This window comes from Netta rufina, assembly GCF_964035555.1.
Source record: "Netta rufina genome assembly, chromosome: 11".
Taxonomy (NCBI): Eukaryota; Metazoa; Chordata; class Aves; order Anseriformes; family Anatidae; genus Netta; species Netta rufina.
Window position 1 is genome coordinate 14,842,286 of NC_140134.1, and position 12,534 is coordinate 14,854,819.

At 58.3% G+C, this 12,534-nt stretch overlaps 1 protein-coding gene across 2 annotated transcripts; it reads right to left on the reverse strand.

Moving 5' to 3' along the window:
• Positions 1-9,789: 9,789 nt before the first annotated feature.
• AEN (apoptosis enhancing nuclease) lies at positions 9,790-12,236 on the reverse strand. 2 transcript variants are annotated; one of them, XM_084293149.1, is made up of 4 exons: positions 12,212-12,236; positions 11,216-11,823; positions 10,736-10,936; positions 9,790-10,467 (listed from the first exon to the last, which is right to left on the reverse strand). In XM_084293149.1, the coding sequence occupies exons 2-4, from the start codon at positions 11,819-11,821 to the stop codon at positions 10,264-10,266; spliced, it is 1,011 nt and encodes a 336-aa protein (XP_084149275.1). In that variant the 5' UTR covers positions 11,822-11,823; positions 12,212-12,236; the 3' UTR covers positions 9,790-10,263. The 2 variants fall into 2 exon arrangements, with proteins under 2 accessions (XP_084149275.1, XP_084149274.1); XM_084293148.1 differs by having other exon boundaries at positions 12,172-12,218.
• Positions 12,237-12,534: the final 298 nt, after the last annotated feature.

Genomic DNA, 12,534 nt, shown 5'->3' on the forward strand with positions numbered 1-12,534 from the left:
CTTCAGCAAGATTTCCTAATAAGAAATGGAGGCTTGTTAGGTCAGCTGGGGTTTTGCCACGGCTTCTGCAGGGACACAGTCTTGGCTCGTGGCAAAGGGCTGGAAGACGGTGACAGCAGCAAATATCCACAGATGCCCTCCTACACGGCAGAAGCTGGGATTATAGCAGTGCAGAGTTGCTGTCCCACTTGTCTGCTTCTATCCCTGTGAGAGGGCTGCAGGGGCGCTGGACACAAAGCAATATCTAGAAGTCAGGCACAGGGAAACTCTCCTTGGGCACAGGATTAATCCAAACCCCTCCTGTAAAGGGTAGCAAATAGAGGGAAGCCTTGCTGGGCCACAGGCAGGCGAATTCACCTTTCCCATGTGAGAAAGCTTTTGCTTTTCTGGGTCACATTTTCCCACCCAGAGAGGTTTCAGTGAAGCATCCAACAGCCAGCAAGTTCCACAGCTGTCTGCTCCAGAGGGTATCCAGCCCCTCCGAGTTCAGGCATCTGCAGCTGGCAAGGCACCTGCTGCTGAGCTGTGACCTCTGCTTTGCTTTGAGGGCCAAACTGGGCCACTTGTGCTTCTGCTGCCTTGTTTTGGGGGTCAAACTGGGCCACTTGTGCTTTTGCTGCCTCTGAGGTGCTGCCCTGGGGAGAACCCCAGGTAGCTCAGCAGAGGCAGCAATCTGCTTCCACCACCGCTCTCCCAAGCTTCACGTTCCCACCAGCCTGTTCTCCCTCTAGGAACAAGGAGGCCGGGTGAATTTCAGACATCCCTGGAATTCCAGCTATTCCATCCAGCGGCTGTGCCCTGCAAGAGGCACAGAGGGCTGGCGAGAAGCAGGCCGGGAGCCAGGCGTGGAGGGAAGGCCGAGGCCAGGCCGCCCCCATCCTGCCTGCAGCCATCCTGTCACCCTGCCAGCACCTTGTGCAAAGTCCCTCTCAAACCACCAAAGGGAGCAAGAAACCAAAATCCAGCCCTTATCCCCGATAACACAGCATTTTTCAGTGCCCTCCCCGCTGCCTGGCTTTTTGGGGCCAAAGCAGGCCGCTGGCTGTGCTGGTGCCACGGCGGTGTGTGCGTGGCCAGAGGCACGTAAGCTTGGTGGCCCGGCGGAGCAGACGGCTCTCCGTGAGGGGTGGAACAGGCACAAAAATGATCAGTCCCCTTCAAGGCTTGCAGCAGTGTAATAAAAGTCCCTGTGTCCCGCATGCCAGGGAGGTCCAGGGGAGGGGTAGAGGCTGGAAGTGGATTAAATGGCCCTTTCAGGAGCAGGGAGCACTTCGGCTTCCCTAGCCCGTGCAGTGCAGATGCTGGTGAAGCCTCCCCACCACACATCAGCTGTGCAGACACTGTGAGGTCCCCGAGGAAGGCAGAGGAGCAGGGCAGGAGGGGAAGGGATGGGTGTTGGGCTGAGAAATGTGATTATCTTCCTCAGACACACAGGAGGGATCCAGGAGCACGGTGTGCCTGGGCACACGGCACACAGCACACATCGCACCCAGGGTGAAATGCTTTGTCCATCCCAGCACCTGGGCCGGATCCTCCCCACAGTGAGGGAGATCAGCTGTGAGGTGCTGAGGGTTGGAAGGGGGCAGAAAGAAGGGAAGAAAAATCATTTGGATGAGAAAATCACCTTCATGTGTAGTCACTAGTGATGCCAGGAGAGACCAAAATCCCTACACCATGTCCATTTACATGCAGGATGGGTGCAGGTGGGCAGAGCAGGCCCTCACACAGCACAGCTGAGCCCATCCAGCTCCCCTATATAGGGTTGGGCTCAGGAAGGCTTCTCCTTTTTGTTTGGGGTTTGGGCAGAGGGGGAAGGGAAGAGCAATAGTATTCACCAGGCTGCTGGTATGCAGCTGGCAGTACCTGTAAAGCGAGGGAAGATCATACGGAAGCGTTACAGAGGTGAGGAGTACTAGAAATACATTTTTTTAAAAAAGTCTCTGATTATAAGGACTTAAAAGAAAGCTATTCCTGAAACAGTTGGTAGCAGCAGCTCAGGGTCAGCAATGCCTTCTACCTGGGGCCATGTGAACTAAGAACATTAATTGAGCCTCCTGGGTATGTAAGCCTCTTATCTACTTATACACAGCACTTTCTCTGAGCTGGAAAAAAATGAGATTACAAGCTATTTTTAATGAACAGCAGTAGGATGTGCATGCTCACCTACTCTTTGCTATAAGATGCTTCCTTCTCTCTCCGCTTCTCTTTAAAACAGTTAGCTTTTTAGGATATGAGCTCAGACTTCAAAAGGGGTGTAGGTGTCAGAGGAAGGGGGGCAGCTCCTATTCATCCTCTTGGGGCTAAGGGTGCTCTCGGAGCTGCTGCTGAGCTCCTGCAGGTGCGGCTCAGTCCCTCAGATCTGACATCTCAAAGCTCTTGAGCGGGGCTCTCCCTGCCTTCCTCTCTTGCTTAAGTGACTCCCTGTTTGGCGAGGCAGCCTTTGAATCCCCTTTCCTCGGCGCCTCGCTCTCTGGAGATGCACATCAGAAGGGGAAGGTGGATGGGTCTCGGCTCCTGGTGGGTGCAGAGACCTCAAAGGTGGCTGTGGCGGAGCAGAGGTGATGCTTTGGGTACTGCAATGCTTTCAGTGCAGCCCAGAGGCTGTGCAGGAGCCTGTAAGGCTGCCAGCAGCAGAGCAGGGACCTACAGCTCTGCTGATGTGGTGTGCAGGAGCTGTCCCAGACCGGAGGGCATGGCATGGTGGTGGGATGCTCTCTGCTCCTCTGCTGAGGAAAAAAATGGTCCTGGGGGCCCTTATTGTTCCCGTTCTCTGGGCAGCCTGTGTCTCTTGCCCCCTGGGCATCCCCTCCCCTGTTTCTTTTTGGGATGTCACAGTATGATCCAGGGGTGGCTTCTTTTTCCTTAATGCCTGAGAGCTGTGTGCCTTCGTGGTGGTGCAGGTCACTTTGGGTTGGGTTGGGAGGGACCTTCAGGGTCACCTAATTCCTGTACCTCTAATTATGAAAGAAAGATGCCTGCTGCTCCCATTCTCTTTAAAAGCTGAGGCTTTTCTTGCTGCTAGTCAGCTGTGAGCATGTTTCCTGTTACAAGTCTGCCCTTTCGGTTGATTTCTGGCTATAAGCAGCGCTGCTCTTCTGTTTCTCTTGAGGCTGATTCTCATTTATTGATCTCTTCTCTGCAAACCACTGTGTGGCCAGCAGAAACGGGTTAATTTCCCCTGTAATAAGCCATGTTTTTTAAACCAGCTAAAGCCTGGATCCATTGCTAACCTTAACTACACTGCACTTTAGGGATAATTCAGGCCAGGTGAGGATCTGAGCGCTGCAGGGCATCTTCTGCCCTCCAACTGTGCTCGAGCAGAGAGGCTAATTGGGAACCTAGTCTGGGGGAACCAGCAGTGCTCTGCGGGTTGGCCAAAATGATTCCTAAACAGGGGCAGCGCCAGTCCCCAAACAGGCTTTTATCTGCTCTGCCTTCACCTGGGGCTCAGCTCAAGACTTCTTCCTCTCCTTGTGGGGACCGAGCACATCAGAAAGCTGTCCAGCAATGGAGCTTGAGGCACAGCCCGCTGGGGGTGCTGGGTCTTCTTGACCACATCAGTCCTGCCTGGTGGCTTCTTCCCAGCCTGGGGTCAGGAGACCTGAGCTTTGCCTTTCTCACCATCTTCCCCAGGGAAATTAGGGCCTTTTTGCAGGGCCCTAACATCCCACCCGGAGCCATGGGATGAGCTGTGTAGGCACAGCCCAGCTGCTCTGGAGCCCGGGGCGCACCTGAAGAGCTGTTGCCTTGATTTTGTGTTTATTCTACCAGAACAACAGCATGAGAGGCTTTCCCTGAGAGCACAGATAAATGTTTCCTCCTGGTGTGACAGGCTGACTTTCTGCCTCGTGGTTCTGTTCCCTGGCCTCAATCCTGCTCCCTCCAAGGGGCCGATCCTCCCCCTGCCCGTTTCAGCACTTCCTAGCTGTGTTCTCAGCTTGCTTTTTCAAAGCAGCATCTGAGAGCCAAGCGAACATCCCCGTGCGTGTCTCACTTCTCTCTGCTGGGTTGTTTCCCCCATGGGAAGGGGGGAGGTACAGCTCCCATCACTGAGGATCTCACAGCGGTTTGCAAACCTCCCTTCCACCCACTGCGATGCTGCCAGTGGGAAAACTGAGTCAGGGAGCAGCGACGGGGCTGTGTGAGCATCAAAAGCCTGGCAGAGCCAGAGCAGGACTGGTTTGCTTCCCAGAGCAGTGTAGGGACAGGCTGCAGTTACTTTGCACCAGAGCCTGGCAGTGCCAGCCCCCGGGTTGGGGTCTGCAGTGGGGTGAGGTGCTGGGGGAGGCATCAAAAGGCTGGGGGAGTTGGCAGGAGGTGAAGAAAAGCAGCAGTGAGGAGGCTCTCTTCCAAACTTATATATATGATTTAAAAAAAAAAAAAAAAGCTGGAGCTAAAAAGGCAGCTTGAGAGAGGGGGGGTGTTTCCACAGAGCGGGGCTGGTGGTGCTTGCCTCCCTCCTGCTCCTCCTGTAGCTGGGTATCTGGATATTTTGTAGCCCATTAGTAAAAATTCACCTGTTTGAGCAGATGGGTAGGGGTTGGTGTTCTTGCTCTGAAGTTACTCCTGAGCTACAATTAGGTGTGGAGTACACACATGTCAAACATAGCGTATGCTACAAACATGGTGCTTTGTAGGCATTTGTAAGGGGGTGTGCTGAGATTACACAAGGGTGGATTACAGAGATCACAGGTTCCCTCCTACCCCTCCCCAGTTCCCCCCAACCTGACCATTGAGCCTTACCAGTGGGTTTTTCCACTGCAGGAGCACAGACTCTGCTTTTGTTGTGGAGGCTGTGAGTGCCATTTTGCCCCATTTCACACCTTTTTACACTTTTTAGCCAGCCATGCTGGAGGCCAAGAGGCATGCACCTCCCTCAGCTGCCCTAGCTCCCCAGGTCTCATCCCCTAGGATGTCTGGGACAAAATTGCTGCTGAAAGGGCAACAAGAAACCATTTTGGGAGCACCTTTTTTTTGACCAGAACCGTGTATTAATGCCATCTTAAAATGCCAACAAGCGCTTCTCTGTGCAGCTCTGGCTTTGATCTTTCCCATCCTTCTGCTATTTTATGAGAGCGGAGGGTTAGGGGCGACGTGGGTATGTCCCATGGTGCCACCGCAGGGTGCCCGTGTGTGACTTGGCCCCGGCAGATGCTGCTCGCAGCTGGGATTCCCATTTTATGAAGGCTGGGGCGGTTTCTATTAAAAGGCAAGGAGCCTCGGCCGGGCCAGGTGAAGGCCAAAAGCAAACAGTGACCTCCCAGCACTGCAAACAGAGCCCGGCGCTGACCTGCAGCCCCTGCTATTCCTGTCCCAGGTCCCCTGCCCGTGCCCTGCCACCCTGTCCCCTCGCCTCCTCCTGCTCCTCCCTAACACGGGTGCACAACGCTGCTTTATGCTGGCTGTTTTACGTGTAAAAGTGAATAAATATCTCAGTAGGGCTAATATGCCTTAGCTCATCGTCCTCTTGCCCAGGTCCTGTGGAACCATGGCTATATGGGGTGCTGGCTGTGCGTTATTGCTATTTTATCCATCGGTGTGCTTGTGCTGAGGTTTCAGTGCTGTTCCCTGTGATACCAGCCCCTTGTTGTGCTGCCGAGGGGGCTGAATGGTCAGTGTACTCCCAACTTGTCTTTTAATTCCACTGTTTTAATACAAAGCAATGGTCCCCAAAATGTAATGGGGGCAAGGCACGGGGCATTCACACTCCTCTCGTGGGCTCGTGGCAGGCCAGGGACACACATCACCCACCAAGATGCTGGCCCCAGCTGTGGTCAAGGGAAGAGCCGTGCATTACTTGGGATGTTGGCAGAAGCCTGGGGGGGTGAGCTGGCTGTTTGAGCAAAGAGAGGCTGCCCCATCCCCGGCCTGCGAGGGACCAAACGGGAGATCGGCAGCCCGAGGGCACCATCTAGTGAACAGCCCGGCCTGCAGGCACGGAGGGGAAACCAGGGGAGGGTCCCTGGGGGTCGGCCATAGGAGCACAGGGTCACGGTTTTGCTGTTTTCCAGGTTTCTGCGTGATGATGCCCAAGAGGAGCCCTCAGCATCACCGCGGGGAGCTGGGGATGCTCCGTTGGGGAGCAGGGTCACTCTGCCCTCAATGCTCTGCCCTGGGCCAGGGGGCACCGGGAAGAGGTCAGTATTTTGCTGTTTCCCAGTTTTTGGGGGAAAAAAATAAATCCCCAAATGTGGCGGCTAACTCAAGGCTTGCTTTGTGAGGGGGTGCCAGGGGTGCAGGAGCGGTGGTCCCAGTGCTTTCTGTGCTTCTCCCAAGGATGCTCCTGGCCTCTGGGCAGCTCTGAAACCTCCCTTTTGGTTTAGGAAATTAAACAAAAAACAAACCCACAGGTGCTCTAGCAGCTGTCCATCTGCACACCAGGGGTGAGCTGGGGTGGAGAAAAGCAGGCTGGAACCCCAAAAGTTTGATGCTCCCCAAAATGATGCAGCTCCTGGGGATGGAAGAATCACTCTGACCCCTGTTGCCTTACTGGGAACTGCACGTTTTCCCAACCCGCACCTTACTGGGGTCCCCATCGCAGCGCTGGGGTGACCCCACACCTGCCAGACGGAGCTGTGGCTGTGCAGGGAAGGTTTCACCCCCCAGCAAGCCCACCCCATACACCCCACACCCCTGGGGCACGGTGCGAGCAGCCTCCGGGCGCAGCATTTTGGTGCCGGCACCGGAGCCCCCAGAAAATGGGGCAGGGGGAGATGTGCCATCATCTCCCTTCCTCAGCAGCCAGGCGCCGTGCTGAAGTGCCTTGTTTTCCATCGGGGAACGGCTGTTGCTAGGCCACCCCGGTCCCTCGCATCGGCTGCAAGGGGGTTTCGCAGCCAATCCGCGAGGCTGCGCCGGCAGCTCGCACACATGCCCGCACGCACACCCCTCCTGCAGCTCCAGCTGGCAGATGTGCCTGTTCATCGCCGGGTCGCACCTCGTTGCTTCTTCCGCCCGGGCAGGTTATTAGGGCGACAGATTTTAATTTGGAGCGCAGGCGGAGAGAGGTTTCTGCCCTCTAATTCCCGCTGCGGGTGGAGAGGAGAGGGGCGATGCCGGGGGTAGGGGTGCAACGGGGCTGATTCCCCACGTTTGCTGTGAACCAGCTTGGTTTTCAACAAGTGGCGGGGGGAATTTGTGTCCCTCTGTGTCCCCACGGTGAAGCAGCACCCCCACGGGCTGTTCCTGGGCAGGGAGATGCCCTGGGCTGGTTGTTGGTCCCAGCATCGCTCCGTGCACAGACACTGGGGATGGGACCGCATTTGGACCAAATGCTCGCTGCATGGGGTGGGGAAGACATCCCTGGAGCCAGCTCTCCTGGCCAAAGCTGCTGTTGGGGTCCTAAATAGGGCAAGCACCCTATGGGCATCCCACACCCACCCCAAAGAAGCCCCCAGCACCTCTGGCCGTGCAGGCAGCATGGTGCAGAGCCTGTGTGCACCATGATGGGGACACGCACGTCTCCACGGCAGCAAAGCCCTCACCCCGAGGGACAGGAGCACCAAATTGTGCAGGGAACGGGACAACCCAGTATTCAATTTGTGAGGGACCCCCACGCCAAGCCCCGTTTAGCAGGGTGGCGGGGGGGGGGGGCTGGATAGCAGCACGGGGAGCGGGTCGCGGTTCGAATTGTCTGCTGCTGGAGGAGAAGCTGTTGCTAGACAGAAGTAAAAGCTGTCGCCATCGGCTCCCATTGGCTCAGCCCCACTCCAATGACGAGCTTATCAGTTACCTGCTCCTGCAGCTGCCTGGAAAAAAAAAAAAAAAACTCATTTGACAATGTTTTTCCTCTGATAAAAAAGCCCCGAGTCCCCATTGCCGGATCCGTGGGCTCGTGTTAATCATTACTCAGGGTCGTTGAGACAACCGGAGAGTTCTCTGCGGGTTCTCGAATTGTCACGAAATTTAGCGCGGATGACGAGCTGGCCCAGGCTTTGCTCCTGCTCTCCTCTGCCCGCCCAAAGGTGCTCAGCACCACCGGGCAGCTCCGGGGACAAAGCCAGGCAGGCGCGGGCTCTTCGCAGCAGCAGCTCCCTGACATTTAGGTGAATATTCACAAACATCTGTGAAAATCCTGATTAGGTCTTGCTCGGTTCACTGGGTGGAAAAAGGGGTGGAAATCGCCGTTTTATGTGATTCCCAGCCAAGCTGGCTGGCACTCCCCAACACCAGGGGGCTGGGGGTGCAGCCGCCTCCCCATCGCCCACCCCCGCTTTGTGACCCTGCAGGGATGCCCGTGCTGGGCCTTCAGGGTGCCCTGCAGGCATGAAGGGATGCCCTGCAGCCCTTCAAAGCCGATGTAAATCCCTGCTACTCCCCAGTTTGTTCCTCTCCTTCTCCAAAAGCTGGAGATTAAAGGCCAGGAGCAAAGCTTGTGCGTGGGCAGCAGCGCTCTGGCTGCATCGCCGCCCTCAGGTGTGCCCCGAAGCAGGGCAGTGGCTCAGCAGGGCCTTAAATCGTCGTGGTGGTGACGGGGACGGGCAGGGAGCTGGGCTGGGAGAGCTCTGCAATGGCTCTAGATCGCAGGGGGTGAGAGCTTACAGCTTTCTGTCCCTCTCTGCAAAGCCGATCCCGTGCGCCGCAGCCCGGCCCAGGCACGCTTCCGAAAGCGTCCTCACCACGGCGTTTGGATGGCCGAGACTTCAGAGATCTTCTTCTGATGGTGATTTTTTTTCTCCTTAATTACTCCTTCCTCTCGCCTGTGCCTGGCTGCCTCGCAGGATGAGTCACAGGCTGAGAAACCTCCCGGCCCTGCACCTCTTGTCGCAGCTCTCCGTCCCCATCCCCGCGCACCAGCACCGTGCCACAGCCAGCACTTTGGGGACAACCTGTGCCTGGGTCACCAGCCTGGGGCAGCGAGGGGAAAATACGCTGAGAAACGAGCCCGAAGCCAGCCAGGCTCCCGTGCTTCCCTCCTGCCAGCCTGGAAGAGGTGGGAACGGCAGCGAGGAGGGACGCAGACCCGCACCAGCCATCCCCCTGCACGCACTTGGGTGCTGCACGGTTGTTTCTTGGACTGGAGCAGCAGAGCTGCTCAAGCAGTGCCGCTGGGAGGGCAGGTTTTTGACCTGTTGGATGTGGCAGAGCATTTCTGAGCCATCCCCAGGCTTCCTCCGCCAGGCAGGGAGGAGTTAAGGGGAGCGCAGGCCGCCTGGTGTTATTGCAGCGATGCGTGCGTCAGGTGCGCTGCGTCACCAGCTCCTCGCCTGCTTCCCCAGGCTGGGGCTGGAGCAGTCTCCCAGCCCTGCTGTGCTCCACGGATTTTGCTTTAACACTGGCCCCTGTGCCAGCTTTTTGCACGGCCAGGCTCCTGGAAACCCCACGGTGCCATCCCGAAGCCTCCCTTCTTGCACCAAGGGCTGGGGTGCCCACGGGGACCCCGCACCCTTCCCATAAAATCCATCTTTTTGTGCTCAGGTAGCAAGCCGCCAGCCACACGCAGGTTTTCCTGCAGGCACAGCACTTCCCCAGGCTGGGATGAGCCTTCAGAGCCACAATAGTTTTTTTTTTCCCCCTTTTTCCTCTGAATAGCTCTTAAAAGTGCCCCAACCACAGGTGACTCACGCAGGGAGCCGCAGGGAAGCGGGTCTGAGCCAGCCCCCCCCACGGCCACGTTTCATTCTGGAAAATGAAAATGCTGCCCCCAGCAGCACCCACCCGGCACCCAGGGGAGCAGCTTCCCTGCTGCCAGCAGCGCTGCAGGACACCCACACCCCTCCCGTGACAAGGGACTCAAAAAAAAAAAAAAAACCAACATGGAAAAAGCAAAGGCATCCAGGTTTTTGCAATAATGATTTTTAATTCAGAAGTTGACAAAGTGCATCCTAAGCTGTTTCCAACAGGGTTTAGAGACACAGATTAGACCTGGACTCTCTTGCCAGGATTTGCTGTGCAAAGAAAACGGGGAGGAAACTGCTCCTGTCCCCGGCCCTGGGTGGCCAGGTGGCAGCAGAGCAGCTTCCAGCTGCTGTCCCGGGGCTGAGACCCTCACCACGGTGCGGAGAGCCCCCAAACCTCCATCCTCCGACCAGCAGCAGGACACACCACCACCCTCCACACAGAGCATCCCCTCGGAGAGCACCAGAAGCACCCCGCCAGCCCCACTCCACAGCCACGCACCCACGGGTGCCTCTCCCGGCTGGTCCCCACGGATCCCGTTTTTGGGGGAGATTTCCCCCCTGGGGAAGGGGGTGGGCGGCTGCCTCCGTGCCCACGAGCTGAGGGCGCCAGGTCCCAAACCAGGTGGATGAGACGCCGGCCCCGTCACGGGCTGCCCGCAGTCAGGTCCGTGGGCCAGTACTGGTCGTCCAGGTACTGGTCGCTGTCCGTACTGGGGTCTGTGGGGGGGCTGGGGGGCCGGGCGGGCTGGCTGCGGGCCAGCTCCGTCTCCCACTGCACCTCCACCAGGCGGTAGAGCTCCATGGCCGTCTGGGCGTCCTCCACCGACGAGTGGCCTCTGGAGCCCACCTGAGCCAAGGGGAGAAGGTGGTTAGAAGCAAGGGAGGGCGGAAATCCCACTGTTTGCGTGCTTGTAGGACCAGCGCTGGGGTTTTTTGGAGATGGAAGAGGCTCGATGTCGAGGAGATGTCTCTCTTCTCCTTCTGGAGGGCACGCGGGATGAGCACAGGGGGTCTCCATCTCCCAGACCCCACAAGGATGTGGGAAAAGAAACTCAGGAGCCCGAATGGGGACCCAAATGGGAGCCCCACCCCACAGCAAGGTGTCCGCAGCTCACCTGGATCTTCTTGTGCAGCAGGTGCTTGGCCAGGCTCTTGAGCGAGGCGCTGGCCCTGAGGGGCAGCCCTGCCTTCTGGTTCAGCAGCGGGATCCGGCTGGTGTCTCGGGTCCTGTCCTTGGGGTGGACGTACTTCAGGGCCTGGAAGTCATTGTGGATGGCGTGTCCCACCACGATCTTGTCTTTCAAGATCTTCAGGATCTGGAAGCATCACGGGGGGGTTAAACACACAAAACCTCCGTCAGGTATAAAATACAGGTATAAAATATAATTGGGATCGGTTCAGTTCCTTCACTTGGAGTGTTTTGGGATCCCAGAGCCAAGCAGTGCTGGGCCTGGTGAATCCTTCCTATAAATTAAACTGGTTTTGCTGTGCAAGTCCACATCACCCTTCCCCTCCCCTCTTAGCATGCACCACGACCACGCACCCTCCCCAAACTCATTTTTTGGCCACCGTAGGACCCCCCCCCTATGGCTCACCTCGGCCTGGGCGGCCCTGAAGGGGATGGCGTTCCTCAGGTGCCCCTTGGTGACCCCGCTCCAGCGCGTGCGGTAGTCGACGACGGGCAGCTGGGGCCGCACGTACTTGTCGTAGATGACGTCCCCGTGGTAGCCCACCACGCTGCAGCGCGCCAGCTCGCTCTGCCGCCCCCGCGGGCCCGTGCCCACCATCTCGCAGTCGATGGCCACGTATTTAGTGGGGCGCAGGGGGGGCACCCCCGTGGGGGTGTCGGTGCCGGTGGCGTCCTCGGCGGTGCCATTTGGGGACTTTGTGGTGCCATTTAGGGACCTGGTGGTACCATTTGGGGTCTTGGTGGTACCATTTAGGGTCTTGGCAGTGCCATTTGGGGATTTGGTGCTGCCATTTAGGGTCTTGGGCACCTTCCCGCAGCTCGGGGGGGTCTCGGGGAGCCCCCGGGGGGGTCTCAGCAGCCCCCTGTGCTCCAGCAGCGCCCGGCGCTCCAGGTAGCGCTGGTGCCTGCGGCTCCGCTTCTTGCTGCCGGGGGGGCCCTGGGCACCCTTGGGTGCGGGTGGGGGGGCTCTGGGGGGCGGCAGCGGCACCATCTGCCCCTTACCCGGAGGCATGCCTGTAGGGGGGGGTAAAAAAGGGGGGTCAGTGAGAGCCCAGCAGCCCCCCCACACCCCAAATCCCCCCTCCAATCCCCTACAGGCCGTGTGGGCAGGGGGTGGCGACCCTTGTGCCACCGCCCGAAGCCCCCAGCCCCATTACCGACCCCAATGTGCCCCCCCCTTAAAAAAACGCCCCCCCTAAAAAAAAAAACTGCCCCCCAAAAAAACATTTTGCCCCCCCCCAAAACAACCTGCCCCCCCCCGGACCCTGCCTGCCCACTGCCCGGCCCCATACCCCATACCCCTGCCCCCCCCCCCCCCCCCATACCCGGTCCCATTGCCCCCCCAGCCCCCCCCTCACCCACCGCCTCCCCACGTGTCCGGCCCGGAAGCCGCCGCGCTCACATGCCCGGGCAAGTCCTGCGCTGGCCACGCCCCGCTGCTCTCCCATTGGCTGAGAGGGAGGGGTGATTTGCATGCGGAGGGCGGGGCCGGTGACGTCAGGCGCGCCGGGGCGGTGCTGCGGGCGCCCTGGGTGTAGGGTGACCTGGGTATAGGGGGACCCTGTTATAGGGTGACCCGGGTATGGGGTGTCCTGGGTGTAGGGTGACCTGGGTATGGGGCACCCCAGGTATGGGGCGGCCCGGATATAGGATGGCCCAGATATAGGGTGAGTTGGGTATAAGGGCACCCCAGGTATAGGGTGTCCCAGGTGTAAGGCTTCCTGG